Raw genomic sequence first — 13,829 nt, 5'->3', positions numbered from 1 at the left:
GTCAAGTCCGAATCAATCCCTAAAAAGTAAGAATCCATCCCCAGATTTGGAAGACTCCCAAACTGCCCAAAACAGCTCATAAAGCCCCTGTGTAGCTTCAAAACCCTCTGGATGGGTCTCCTATCTATACTGTTGACCTAAAAAAAACCCCAATTACCAACCCTCTACTATCTGCTGAACAGTCTAAGGAAGGGACATTACAAACTCCTCATTCCAAACAAACAAATATAAGAAGACATTCTCATGATTCAAGGCATCAGATTTGGAAACTAATCACTCTTTTATCCTTAATTGGATCTGTCCAATGCAGCTGGTGCCTATTAGGCATTGTATATTTCAAAAATAACAAGTGATATTGTTCATATCCTCTATTACATAGTTCAATTGCAAAGATTAGATAGTGTAAGTGTAGAAGTTGAAGTAATTGTCACAATATTCCAAGATATCCTAAAAGGGTACATTAATCTACAAAAGACTTCCTAACACACCTATTGAGTAGGTATCATAATGGTGATATGTACAACTTTGACACTACATTAATCTAGAGCTCGTACGCTGGAAATTTAGCTGCCAAAGGTCTAGTCATGTCATACCACAAGTGTGCAGTTCCAGCGAATCCTTCAAACAACGAGTGGGGATGATCCCCTCCATGCATTTGACCAGCAGAAATAAGCACATTTGCACGATCCAGTAGGAAACTAGTGAACGCCTTGGCTCGATAAAGATGTTTTATATCACCTGTTAAACGATAAAGAGCTAGAAACACATATGCATTACCACTAATACCATGGCAGATACCAACTCTTCGTAGCAATCCTCTATTCCATACGACTTCCCCAGCATCTAGAGCAGCTGCTTTAAATTCTTCATCTTCAGGAAACACCTATTGATTACAAGCAGGAAATCCAGGAGTTGAAAAGCATCATAACATTTATTATAGATACAAATACAAGTTTATCTACCTTGTGCACCATTATCTAACTGTGCATAAAACTCGTTATATAACATAACAAACCTGAGCAGCCTTGCACAGTGTAATAGCAACACCAGGAGCCCCATGGCACCAATGTACAAGCCTATCTGTGGTGCTCCCCTCACTCGATGGGTAATTACCACTAGGAAAACGATGTTCAATCATGTAGTGCAGAGTTTCTTTTACATCTTTCTCGGCATCTTTACTTAGTTGAAAATGCATCAAGACATGCATGATCCCTGCCAGACCATGAGCTGCACCCCAGTACTTTTTTCCATGCCACTCATACATTAAAGGACAATCCTTATGGGATAGCATTTTGCCTGCTTTTAAAATATCATCAACTACATGATCCTGCAAAACCATGACCAGTTTAACATTTTTTTCCTGCAATAGAACAGAATCCATTGTTTCCCAAAGCATTCTTTCTAACATAGCCAGGGGATAACTGATACAACAGAGACAAAATTGCAGTAAAGCAGAAGCAAGAATCCATGAAGAACTGTCGAAGTAGACCAAGTTTTTTAAGTACATAGGAAAAATAATTTTGACAAAAAAGATGAACCAAAAAGAATAGGACCTTTCATGTTAAGTCGCTTCATTTAATCTTTACTACAATAACGATAAGTTTTATCATTTACTTCAGCGATTAAAAAAAATTGACAAAAGTCAAACCTGAAAACTAGTGCTGCATAAACAAACTGCAATGTGTTACTTACCGTGATGTGTTACTTACCGTGATCTTGGAGGGAATTGCCTCAACCTCAAAATATTTATTCAAGAAAGCCACTGCCCACAAAAACCCAGCTCTACCATACAATAATTCAGAAGGCACATTGTAACTGTCAAGCTGTTTAGGAATCTGCAGTGCAGACAAGTTGAACATTATAGTCACTCAAAAATAGTGCCACAGTAACAACACACAGTTTTCTTTAGATATCATAGACAAGGAGACATCAGTATCATAAAAGAAGATGCTACTGTTTAGTGTTGACGTATTTATGCATTACTTATGCTTCGAATATTAAGCTTAGGTAAATTATTATTACTCAGTATATATCTCTAGGCATTGCATGTTTTGTGTCAGGCCCCACTAGATGTAGTGAAAAATTAACAAGTGCAGAAATTTGCAGAGAAGAGCAAACCCACATAACACAAAATTTATGTAGAAAAACCTAGTAAAAATATACCGGTAAGAACCCACAGGCCAATGTCGCTCAATTTTGTTCTCAAAAATCTTCCCTGTTACAATAATGTACAAAACGCCCCACTAGATGTAGTGAAAAATTAACAAGTGCAGAAATTTGCAGAGAAGAGCAAACCCACATAACACAAAATTTATGTAGAAAAACCTAGTAAAAATATACCAGTAAGAACCCACAGGCCAATGTCGCTCAATTTTGTTCTCAAAAATCTTCACTGTTACAATAATGTACAAAACGCTAAGTCACAAGGTTCGAGTTCGAGTTTGAATTCGGGAACTATAAAATTCGGATGAAGTTTGACAAGGTAAGAAGTTCGAAAAAAATTCGACATTAAATTCGCCTTTTTATAATTTATTTATTTTAAAATATAAATAATATATCTACTAAATTATCAAATAATTAAACATAGCCAAATAGATTAGAAATCATTACATGTATACAAGAATATAAATATAAACCACAACGCACACAAGAAATTGCAATCACAAATATTTAATTAAACTAAATTTAAAATTAAACATAATTTTGGATAAAATAAAACTACTAAATTATATTCGGTTTTAAAATTAAATAAACTAAACAAATTTTAAAATATTTATAAATTGACTAGATAATTATTTAAATTTAAATTCAAATGTTGTTAATTTCATATATTACTAACTAATATATAGACATATAACAAAATATTAAAATTTAATAATGAAATGTTAACATTAATATTTGATAATGAAATGTTAACAGTAATATTTGATAATGAAATGGTTATATTGAACATTAATACAAAATAAATAAAATATTATAAATTATATCATTATAAACATAGAATATACTCTTAAATATTTTTAGTAAACAAACCTAAAAATTAAACTCTATAAAAAATCTAATTTAAAAATAAGGTGCGTCCGCCACATGCAAAGTCGCAGACTGACGGAACAGGAGCGAAAACCACATACGCAGAGGTGTGGGTGTACCAGCTTTCAACCTTGTTCAAAAATGAACAATTTTTAAGCCTCTATTGGGTAGTATTATTTGCATAGGGGGCAACGATAGAACTAGAGCCATTGACAACAGATCGAGTTGTTGCAACGACAGGACACAAACATTTGCATTCCGGAAGAATAATTGTGAGAACTCCACAATGAAGCCTGTGTTTCCTTCTTTATCCAAAAAATGCAGTTGAGAATGTTTTCTAAAATATGTTCTAAGTAAAAAAAAATCCAACCCAAAATTTCTGTACAAATTTATGCTGAACGAAAACGAATTTTTTAGGGTTTTTAAAAATTCGCAAGATTTCGAATTTCATTCATGAAATTCGCCGAACCTTGTGACATAGACAAAACGTATGAACAATCATGACTTCGAGTTGCATATGAAAACTGAGTTGCAAAGTTCGAATCACAAACCACTTAAAGTAATTAAGCTTGCACAATCCATAAGAAATGCCAAACAGTTTTCTGGTAATTGATTATGTAGAATTTTTTATCAACATTCGGATCACACACAGTGATCCATCATCAGGATGAACATGAGTGCACTAGAGTAGAAAAATAAGATGATGGATCACTGTGTGTGATCCAAAACATTGATGATAAGAAATTCTACACAATCAATTACCAGAAAACTGTTTTGCATTTACAAAGCACTTACTATAAATAGTAAGTCGACTCATACAAGCTTTCTATTTATAGTAAGTCTCAAATGAATTTGCACCTCCAGCCGGACGCCAGAGGCATGTTCGCCTTATGGAAAGCACCTTAATGGCGCACTACATGAGCATCTTTGATGACTTGACCACAACTAGATGATATTCATGATGACTTCACATTCCAACACAAAAAACTAAGGCAAAATAAATAAAAGCTGCACTTAGATGATTGGAAAGTTGGGCAATTTAACATATGCTAGGCCAACCCAATATTTTAAGCATTGACAAAAATTATTTAGGAGGGTTGGTATATATAAGTATGGGCTATTTTCAAGAGGGCTGATCAGATCCAATTTAAGAATTAAAAAGAGCAAACTCAGATGATGTTCAAAACGTGTGACCCTTGCCAAATAAGACATAAAAAGGGCGTCGATTAGGAAGAGGAAAAAAGAAAGGAAAACTAAGAGATAAGACCAGATGACTATCAAAATATAGAAGCATGCAATTACAATATATAAATCAAGAGGAGCGTCATCCAACAAGGGCGTCGATTAGGAAGAGGAAAAAAGAAAGGAAAACTAAGAGATAAGACCAGATGACTATCAAAATATAGAAGCATGCAATTACAATATATAAATCAAGAGGAGCGGTCTTAGTACGGCAGGCACATTTAACACATATTTGCAGCAGACTTGAGAATATGTAAGGTCCCCTTTTTCTAGGCCATTATTTCCTAATGCGTTGTTAACCCTTTTTATCATGGTCCTGTGGACTAATCAGGACTTCGCAAGAATCAGCATGGGACTTGACATAGGCATCTTTGGTTTCAGGCAGATTGGAGTCGAGATAGCAGGTTTTCCAGATACTTATTATTTATAGTAAGATTGCAGGGATCTATGTTTCTGATTTTTCGAGTGTTGGACTTGAAACTGACGAGCGATCACATGATTTTCAGAGCCCAAATGGTTGTTTATTTTAATACCTGAAGATTGCATAGTTTAAATAAAGTGACTTTTAAATTAAAATGCATCTTTTAACATTATCAGATTTCCACAATCCATTTAGAATGAGAGCAATGTTTCTGGATTAAATTGTGTGAGTTTTTTGAGCATCAATGTTTCGGATCACACTACGTGATCCATCATCAGGATTGCTCTCCTTTTAAAATGCATCTTTATAAGCCATTTTATTATTACAAGGTTATATTATTCTCTTAAAGAGGAAAAAATGAGAGTTTTTGTTTGGGTTATATTATTCTCTTGAGAGGGAAATATGAGAGGTTTTGTTTGAGTTATATTATTCTCTTAAGAGGGAAAAATGAGAGTTTAAGTCACCAAGTTGTTCTTAAAAGAAGAAGAGGAACTCATGTTCAGCATGCTTGGATATTGATTTGTTTTTGAGATTTCTCTTGGAGAAATTTGGGAGCATGTTGCTTTCAATTTTTGAACACGACCTTTCAGTTTTAGAACCCGAGGACGGAAACCTTCAAGTTCTTCTTGGTGAATCAGACAAAAACCCAATTCAACTATGGCGGATTTGAGACGGAGTTCACATTGCACTTACAGGTTCTTTTTGTATTTTCCAATCTGACTGTGTTACCGTATTTAAGATTGGAATCTGGTTTTAGGTTATGGTATTGTTGAATATTATAATGCAATAACAATTCTGAAATTTTTATATGAGCATTTGTTGATTTTTTTTATTGTATAAAATTGTCTGTGTATATTTCTGAAAAGTGCTCAGAGATTTTAGGAATAATATCCAACTGGAATATTACAGTGGTATCAAAGCTTAAAATTCTGCCTCTTGTAAAGTCTATTTAGAAAATATTACTGAGGTCTTATTAGATGGGTTTTCTTTGCAGACAAATTTCCAGAAAAATACCAGAAAAAAAAATATTTTGCTAAACACAAATTTATCAGGAGTATATAATATTAATTATATTTGAAGGAACCAGTGAATGAAGGAATATATTTAATTGGAAAAAAGAAGGGGCATCCGTATTTGCAAGTGCAGAGCATACAATATACATGTGGAGATATATTTAAAAGTTGTCATGGGTTTTTCCACCCCTAAAGTCTGGCAGTGCATATTGTTTACAATTGTCGTTGATTTTTTTTTATATATATTAAATCGACACTTTAGTATTTGTGGGTCCTGAAATATATTTTTTAGCAGCTTCTTTTATAATTATTGAATCCGTGGATGCTGAAATATTATGTATTCTATGGCTGAGAATAAATATCAGCAATAGTTTCTCTAGTCCATTTATAATTTTATAGTAGTTTCTTGTGTTCTTCAATATCATTGGAGGATTATGCCGGCTGGATGATATCTGTCGAGACTTAATATTTGGCCGAGCTGGATTAATTCTGAAGTTTTGAGTTGTTGATGAAAAATCGGAAATAATGAGATCTAATATATTGTCGTTTCCTAGTGTCTGATGGAAATAAGGTTTTTCTGTCATATACCAATATTTGTCGGATTGGAAACGGAGACTCTTCTTGACAAATTATTGTTTGAGTGATATCACAGGAGTAATCAGAGGTTTTTCTGCAAACAAAATTCAAACATTTGTTTGAAAGGCAGCTTTTGGTATTTGCCATAGAGGAATAAGGCATCCAGCCCAGACAGAAGAGGAAATCAGGTGAACATATACAGCAAGCTAACGGAGCTCACATGGCACATTATGGAAATTTGGGCTTAGTATTTCTAATGTTTGGCAAACGCTGGTGTTTGATATTTGTGGTAAAAATCTGTGTGAAGGCTTCAGAACTGTGAAACTTCAAGGAACTGAACAGTCTTGCAGTGTTGAAAACTGATCTTCAACTGATCACTTGCTTTTTTCTTTGGTATTGTTTTTTGCAAAGATATTCGGAGGAAGGAAAGCAGCATCGTGGACCTCAACAAAGCAACCATCTTTTATTTGCTGCCGTTATTCAGAAATCCAACAGACAGAATATACTCACTTGATGACTACAGGTTGAAATTAATGCATAAAAGTTTGATGCGTCAATTTGAAGGGCAACCATTAAATCTAGTCAGGAGTTTCTTGATTTCTGTTGTTTGGGTATTCTGGAAGGCATTTCTTGAATGCTTTTTTAAATGATGATATGTGAAAAGTGAAACGTGGAGTAAGAGTTTTAGATTCTAGAAGTTCCTATTGGGGACGTGGCCTTTATTTACATTTTCCTATGCTTAATCTTTTAACATGGAAAATCACCTTTATCCCAGCTGGTGATAGGCTAACCTCTGTCAAAATGCAACACATAAAGTGTTTGATACAGACACAGAACACAAGGCATGAATTGGAAGAAAGAATGTGTAGTCCAATGGCCAAAGCTCGCAGAATATTCCTGAACAGAAATTGGATTATAATCAAGATCGATAATAATGTCCACATGTTCTTTATTTACAACCGATTAGGACATTCCAATCCCCCAAGTTTCCAAGTGACATTTAATGTTGTAGTACTCCTTGAAGTGAACTCCTGATTATACTAAGAAGTTATCTTCTTGTTTTTCAAATTTGAGTCCCCAAACTGCAGTACCCTTCCTTACCAAACAATGTGCTGTGAAATCATAATCATCTCTGTTTCCTTATAATTTATGAACATCTTACCTCAGTTTCAATTCTGCTTTGTAGCCGTGTATGTTCTGAAACTATTGTTCTTTCAGTCATATTGCACATCTGAAACTTCTTGCCAACTGTTTGACAAAATTACAAGAGTGGTCAAGATTATAGATAATCTGAAATCATTTTGGAAAATTCCATCCTGATAATTATTGGACAAATAAATACTTGTTGGCCTTCCTGAAGATATCATGTTTTGAATAGCAAAAAATAGAATAACTGTGACAATCCCCTGTTGATGTCATTTCCAGTTTGAATCTCCTGCAGAGACAAGAATTAATAGAGAACTTTTCTGATTTCTACAGTCTGGTATCACACCATTAAGAATATAGCAGTTGTGTACAGAGTGTTTCTGAGTTCGGAGTAGATGGAGATCCACATCTCTGCTGCAGTTCATTTCATTTTTTGAGAATTTCAGAACAGTACCAGGAGCAACCATTCTGACTTCTCATTGTCGTTTCTGTTATGCCAGACACAAAGATTTGACCTCTTCCAAAGTGTACCAGGATTTCATTTTTTGAGAATTTCAGAACAGTACCATGAGCAACCATTCCGACTTCTCATTGTTGTTTCTGTTATCCTAGATACAACAGATTTGACCTCTTCCAAAGTTAAAATAATCAATGGTAATGTTCATTTCAAAATAAGTGTGCATCTCCCGAGAGAGTATTGCTATAATATTCTCTAATCGTCTTCTTTAGCTGAGAGCTCGTGGTAAAGAAAATATGTTTAGGCAACTACCAAAATTTATCCCCAGGACAAGGAACAAATTCTTGAAGAAAAGCTCCACATTATAGAAAGGAAACATGCATGTTTGCCTCAATCAAAGTATAAATTACTTTGCAATTTGGGAGCAATAGAGAACTAAGTTGCCACATTTGTTTGTCCAGGCCTGAAGTCAGAAGTTAGTTCGCTGGGCATTCAAATTCAATTTGAAATTGCCCAAAAGTCCATCTCAGATAGAGACATTCGCTTCAAAAACATTGATTGGGATTGATTGGGACCCTAGTCGACTTTGGAAGAATTTCGAGCAACTTTATTTCCACCCGTGTGAGCCCGGAAAGACTTTTGACCAACTAGGAAACAAATTTGGGTCACAGGTCACAAAGTTGACTTAACATTAAAGTTTTTTAGAATTTTTTTTTTTTTGTTTTCTTTTATTAATCTAAACACACAGCATTACCAAAACACTGCACAAAAGAAACAAACATGGGCATTTGGTTTTGAGGATGATGGCAACAGGGCATTTCCCATGCCAACAAACACTCAACGGCACGCATCTCATCTGATTCACATGGCAACAAGCTTACGAAACTTTCTAGCAACCATACAATGCAACAACAAGCAGTTCTAGCAACTATAGACAGCATCTGTAGCATTTTTCGGACATTTCTTCGGCAACAACAGATAATTCCCAAGTCTCCAAACTCAAAAGATAAGGTTGTTAGTTTTTAAATTTTCAAATAAATTAAGTAAATCCAAGCTTCTAATGGTCCATTGGATTCTCAATAAAAGGCAGACAAAGAGCCAAATAAATCTTAAAGAAACTATGAATTATTCACAAGAGAACTTCCATAAGATCTACAGTAGAATATGTCTAATCATAGCAAGGAAAATGCTTGCTCCAACTGTAGAAAATCTACATAAGATCTGACCCATTATCATAATTTGATTTGCCCACCTAATAGTAATATTGAAATGAGATCCACTGAAAGAAACAGAACTTACTCATATTCATCTGCATTTGTTGACTAAGAAATTTTTTTTTAACATTGTTAATGTCTTTACAAACTGAAATGAGCTTTTTTCATTTTTGTATTTTTTGTTGTGTTGTTTGTAGATTCAATGAATGTGTGCAAGTGCTTCTAGCACCGGAAACTCCAGCTTCAAAATAGACAGATGCTCCCCACTATAGAAATATATGAAAAAGGTTCGACTAATGCCAGGTGGAGGACGTTATTTGTATATTTGCAGCCATTGCAAAGAGGAATCTAGCAGCTCTTATGATAGGGTAAAAGCACATTTGTGCTTTATTCCTCAAAAAGGCATTAAATTTTGTACAGAGAAGTCAAAAGTTGATAGAATGTTACCTAAAACCTTTCTTCCAAACCACATTGTGAGACTTCCAATCTGCCGATATCTCTGAAATGGCACAACACTCTACTACTAAAGGTCTCCCGGAAAGTACATCAGCAACTATATTGTTCTTACCTTTGACATAATCGATGTCAAAATCATAGGCCTGAATCTTGCTGACCCACTTTTGTTGTCTTTCATTGAGATCTTTTCGTTCTAAGAAATATCGCAAGCTGTTGTAGTCCATCTTAACCATGAATTTGCCACCCACCAAATACTGTCTAAACTTGGTTAGGGCGTGCATAATGGCTAGCATCTCCTTGACATAGGTGGAATACAATCTCTCATTGTCCTTGAGCTTCCAGCTCTCATATGCTATCGGGTGCCTGTCCTACATCAAAACTACACCAATTTTGTTCTCCGAAGCATCACACTCTAAGACAAAAGGGCGAAAGAAGTCGGAAAGTGCCAGAATAGGCCATGTGCTCATCACTGTCTTGAGCCTATCAAAGACTACCTTTGCATCATCTGTCCATTTGAATGTCCCTTTCCGTGTGAAATCGGTGAGGGGAGCTATTGTCTGAGAGAAGCCTCTAGCGAACAACCTGTAATAAGATCAATGACCGAGGAAACTTCTCAACTCTGATACATTCCTCGATGGCGGCCAATCTAGGATTGCTTGTATCTTTTCCTAGTGTACCTTAACCCCATTTGCACCAGTCACATGTCCAAGGTAAAGAATCTCGGTCAATTTGAACTCACACTTTGATTCCTTTGCAATCAATGAATGCTCCTCCATAATGCTACATACCTCGTCTAGGTGTTGCAAATGCTCCTCCCAAGTCTTGCTAAAAACCAGGATATCATCAAAGAACACTAACACACTCTTGCGCAACTTCTTTTTATAAATATGGTTCATACAAGACTGAAATGTGGCAGGCAAATTGGTGCACCAAATGGCATAACCAAAAACTCATAGTGTCCATATGTAATAACCCCAACCGGTTATAACTTCATCAAACACCAAATTCTTTTATAATTCAGTTGTTTGACATTTCATCAAACACTTTGCAAGCAAGCTCTGATATCACTGTAATAACCCAACTAGCTCACACTATTGTAATGTTGGATAGGATTGTTTTTGTTTAATAATGTCTTGCAATCTTGTGTTTTTTCAGAATATATGAATGTTTTGGTGTATATCAAATACTGGAATATGCAAGCAAGGGCCTACAACACAACGGTAAATTGTGAGCCTCTTATTGAAGAGGTCTTGGGTTTGACTCTACACAAGTTTAAATAAATATTAAATATTAATCACCACATAATAATAATGAATCTTGGATTCGGCCTCTTACTGATTTTTTAAAAAAAAATACTGGAATATGCAAGTAAATAACTCACAACTAATAATGCCAAATATCAAATTCTAAGCAATCTTGCAATTAATGACTTGCAAATTTATTGCTTCACAAATTGAAAATTACAATTGAATATAAGGGGAACTTGAAATGTCTGATATAATTCCAATTTGCAGTAGACTAAACACATTCCACCTTGATCTTCAAATGACACCAATCACAGCCTGTATAAAAAAAGCCCACGTCCTTCAATAGTCACCAACAATGCCAACGATGGCTCCAATACCGCAGCCCTTTAAATGCCCAGATAATGACATTAAAACCAGACTTCCAATCAGTTTCTAGAAGCCCAGATTTGTGATTGCAGCAGCTTGGGAAAGCGCCAATAATGATGTCTGAAAGCTACAGCCGCATGCGAATAAATAGGGCACAAATGCTATCCAACATTGCCCAATATATATCACCAGCAATAAAAAAACCCAATGCCAATATGCAGCAAAAATTGACGCTAGAAAACAGAGATGTGAAATGCCCAAAACATGCCTCTATATAGCAGATGCAATTATCAATAATACCTCGAATTTCCTTCACAAATTCAGCAAGCTAAAACCCTCTCCTTAGGAACAGTAGCAATAGTCAGGAGGAATGACAAATCATATACCTCAGCACAATTTGTCAACCAATCTCAGAATTGAATCTACAATACTTCAGCTGTAGATCCCAAACCCTTATACTTCAACAAAAGCACAAAATTCAGAACTTCGTTAGAGTCACAAAGACAACAAAGAAAGACAAGATAATCAAATAATTGGATGCTTTCCTCATCAAATGTCCTCATATTTATAATCTGCAAATGGCATCAGTTTCCCAAAAGAACTCCACTTAAGAAGCTTTCTCTACACAACATTAAAATATAATAAGTACCATTAATATAATTTATTAATTGCTTTTGGCTCCAAAAATAACCTTTTCCACCATAACTTAATATTCTAACATGCAAAGCCACTATTTCTTGTTCCCACAATTTAAAACTTTTCGTCCCGGTTCCAACGAGCTATGATACTGAGGTGACCAACCAACAACACTAACAAAAATAGCAACCTTAACATATTTAGATGAATAATAATAATAAGTCACTCGTCTTGCGAAAAAAACTGAAGAGGCATAAGAATCGAAATCTGGCAACACCAAAGTGATCCTGATGATGAAAGACGATGAATGAACCTAACAGGGTGACTTACTATAAATAGACACTTCCTCCAAGATTCATAGAGCCCAAACTAGAAGCCCAAAATGAAAACTGAGAGCATCACACAACTCCTCTAACTCAACTGAGCTCATCGAAACTAACAGTTTGACTTACTATAAATAGTAAGTCCCTCAAATGGAGCCAAAACACACTAGAGGCTGCTAGAAGGCCTATAACCACATAATTGAGACCTCAAATCCTACTACCAGCTCACAAGGGTCGCAATGGTGAACTGACCTGGCCAACTGCAGGAACCTGCTAAAAATGGAGACATTACACCGTAGTAGCATTTGAAAGTTGTTTTATGCACGTCCTCCTCACGAACACGTATTTGATGGTATCCAGATCAAAGATCTATCTTCGAGAAATAGACTGCCCCATGTAGTTCATCTAATAACTCGTCAATGCGAGGAATAGGGTACTTATTCTTAATGGTCCTCTTGTTGAGAGCACAGTAATAAATACACATGCAAAGAGTATCATCCTTCTTCTTCACCAAAACTACCGAAGAAGCAAAAGGACTGGTGCTGGGTTCAATATGTCCGATGTCTAAGAGTTCCTTAATCGTCCTTTCTATTTCCTTTTTATAGTACCTAGGGTGACGATAAGGAGTGTTAATATGACAAGTTTGGCGCCCTCCTTTGACCCAATGATACGCTCAAACCCTCTATCTAGGGAATACCCGAGGGTATGTCTTCGAAAACCGTCTTGTGCTTATCAAGCACCGACTCAATGTCATAGTGAAACTATTGTCCTAAACCTAATGTAGCCTTAGAGGAAATGAAACAGTGCGTTGCCCACTCAATGTCATCATGCCTCATAATAGCCTCCATCTTGTGAGCTTAAATCACTCTAGGTTCACCCTCTGGCATGGCCTTGAGAATCACCTGCGGGCCATCCTATAAGAATTCTAATTGCATCTTACCATGATCAACTATGTACCTGCAAATAGTCTGCAACCACTGTCTTCCCCACATGGCATCTAATCCATCCAAATTAACAATATAAAAATCTGCCTCTAGAAGAAAGTCATCAAAGTGAATCAAAAGCCCTGGCACTTTCCTTGTGCACCTTAATCTATCACCTCCTACTACCCTAACTTTGAACTCGGGTATATCAACCTTTAACGTTCTCTGACACCCAACGTGCACTTATGAAATTATGTGATGCACCTGTATCTAAAAGTCACACAATACGCTGCCCTCTAACTACGTCCTTCAAACGAAAGGGATGACCCGTGGGATCGGTAGAAAGGGAAGCTATGATAGGGGACTGTCCCGAAGTGGATTCATTCTTCTTCTCTTTAGGAGGTTGCTCCTCACTTTCTTCCTCATCGCTGCCATCAACATCGTTGCCTCCCTATTGCTCATCCTCCTCTTCCGAAAGAACCTCGACGTAATGTATTTTACCCTTGCCAAGGCATCTGTGATCCAGTGTTCATGGCTCCCTACAAACGAAGCATAGCTTCTTCCTCCTTAGTTCATTCTGTGTCGAAAGTCTTATGCTGATTCTTGTTCTTTTCGATTGAAATAGACCCCTTATAAGGTTTCTTAGGAGGTTGTAGTATCAAAAAAGGTGAGTCCAAATCATATGCGATCTTAATAGCATCATCCACGGTGTCTAGTTTAAGGACCTTGACCAAACCTCTAAATCTGTCCTATAAGCCCTCTGTGAACAGCATTACCTT

The 13,829-nt window shown here is 36.0% G+C and overlaps 1 protein-coding gene across 1 annotated transcript in view; it reads right to left on the bottom strand.

Annotated features, from left to right (window-relative positions):
* Positions 1 to 261: 261 nt before the first annotated feature.
* The window catches only part of GPCR (G protein coupled receptor), a 30,205-nt gene continuing 16,637 nt past the window's right edge, over positions 262 to 13,829 (bottom strand). The window contains exons 4-6 of the mRNA XM_089818677.1: positions 1,710 to 1,835; positions 1,016 to 1,327; positions 262 to 883 (exon numbers count right to left, since the gene is read on the bottom strand). Of these exons, the coding sequence (XP_089674803.1) occupies positions 542 to 883; positions 1,016 to 1,327; positions 1,710 to 1,835 (780 nt within the window). The 3' untranslated portion in view covers positions 262 to 541. The remainder of the gene's footprint in view (positions 884 to 1,015; positions 1,328 to 1,709; positions 1,836 to 13,829) is intronic.

This window comes from Cupressus sempervirens, chromosome 3 (assembly GCF_028749045.1).
Source record: "Cupressus sempervirens isolate cs-2001-9-10 chromosome 3, ASM2874904v1, whole genome shotgun sequence".
Lineage (NCBI taxonomy): Eukaryota > Viridiplantae > Streptophyta > Pinopsida > Cupressales > Cupressaceae > Cupressus > Cupressus sempervirens.
The sequence above is the reverse complement of the archived record's forward strand: the minus strand, read 5'-3'. Positions and strand labels throughout refer to the sequence as shown.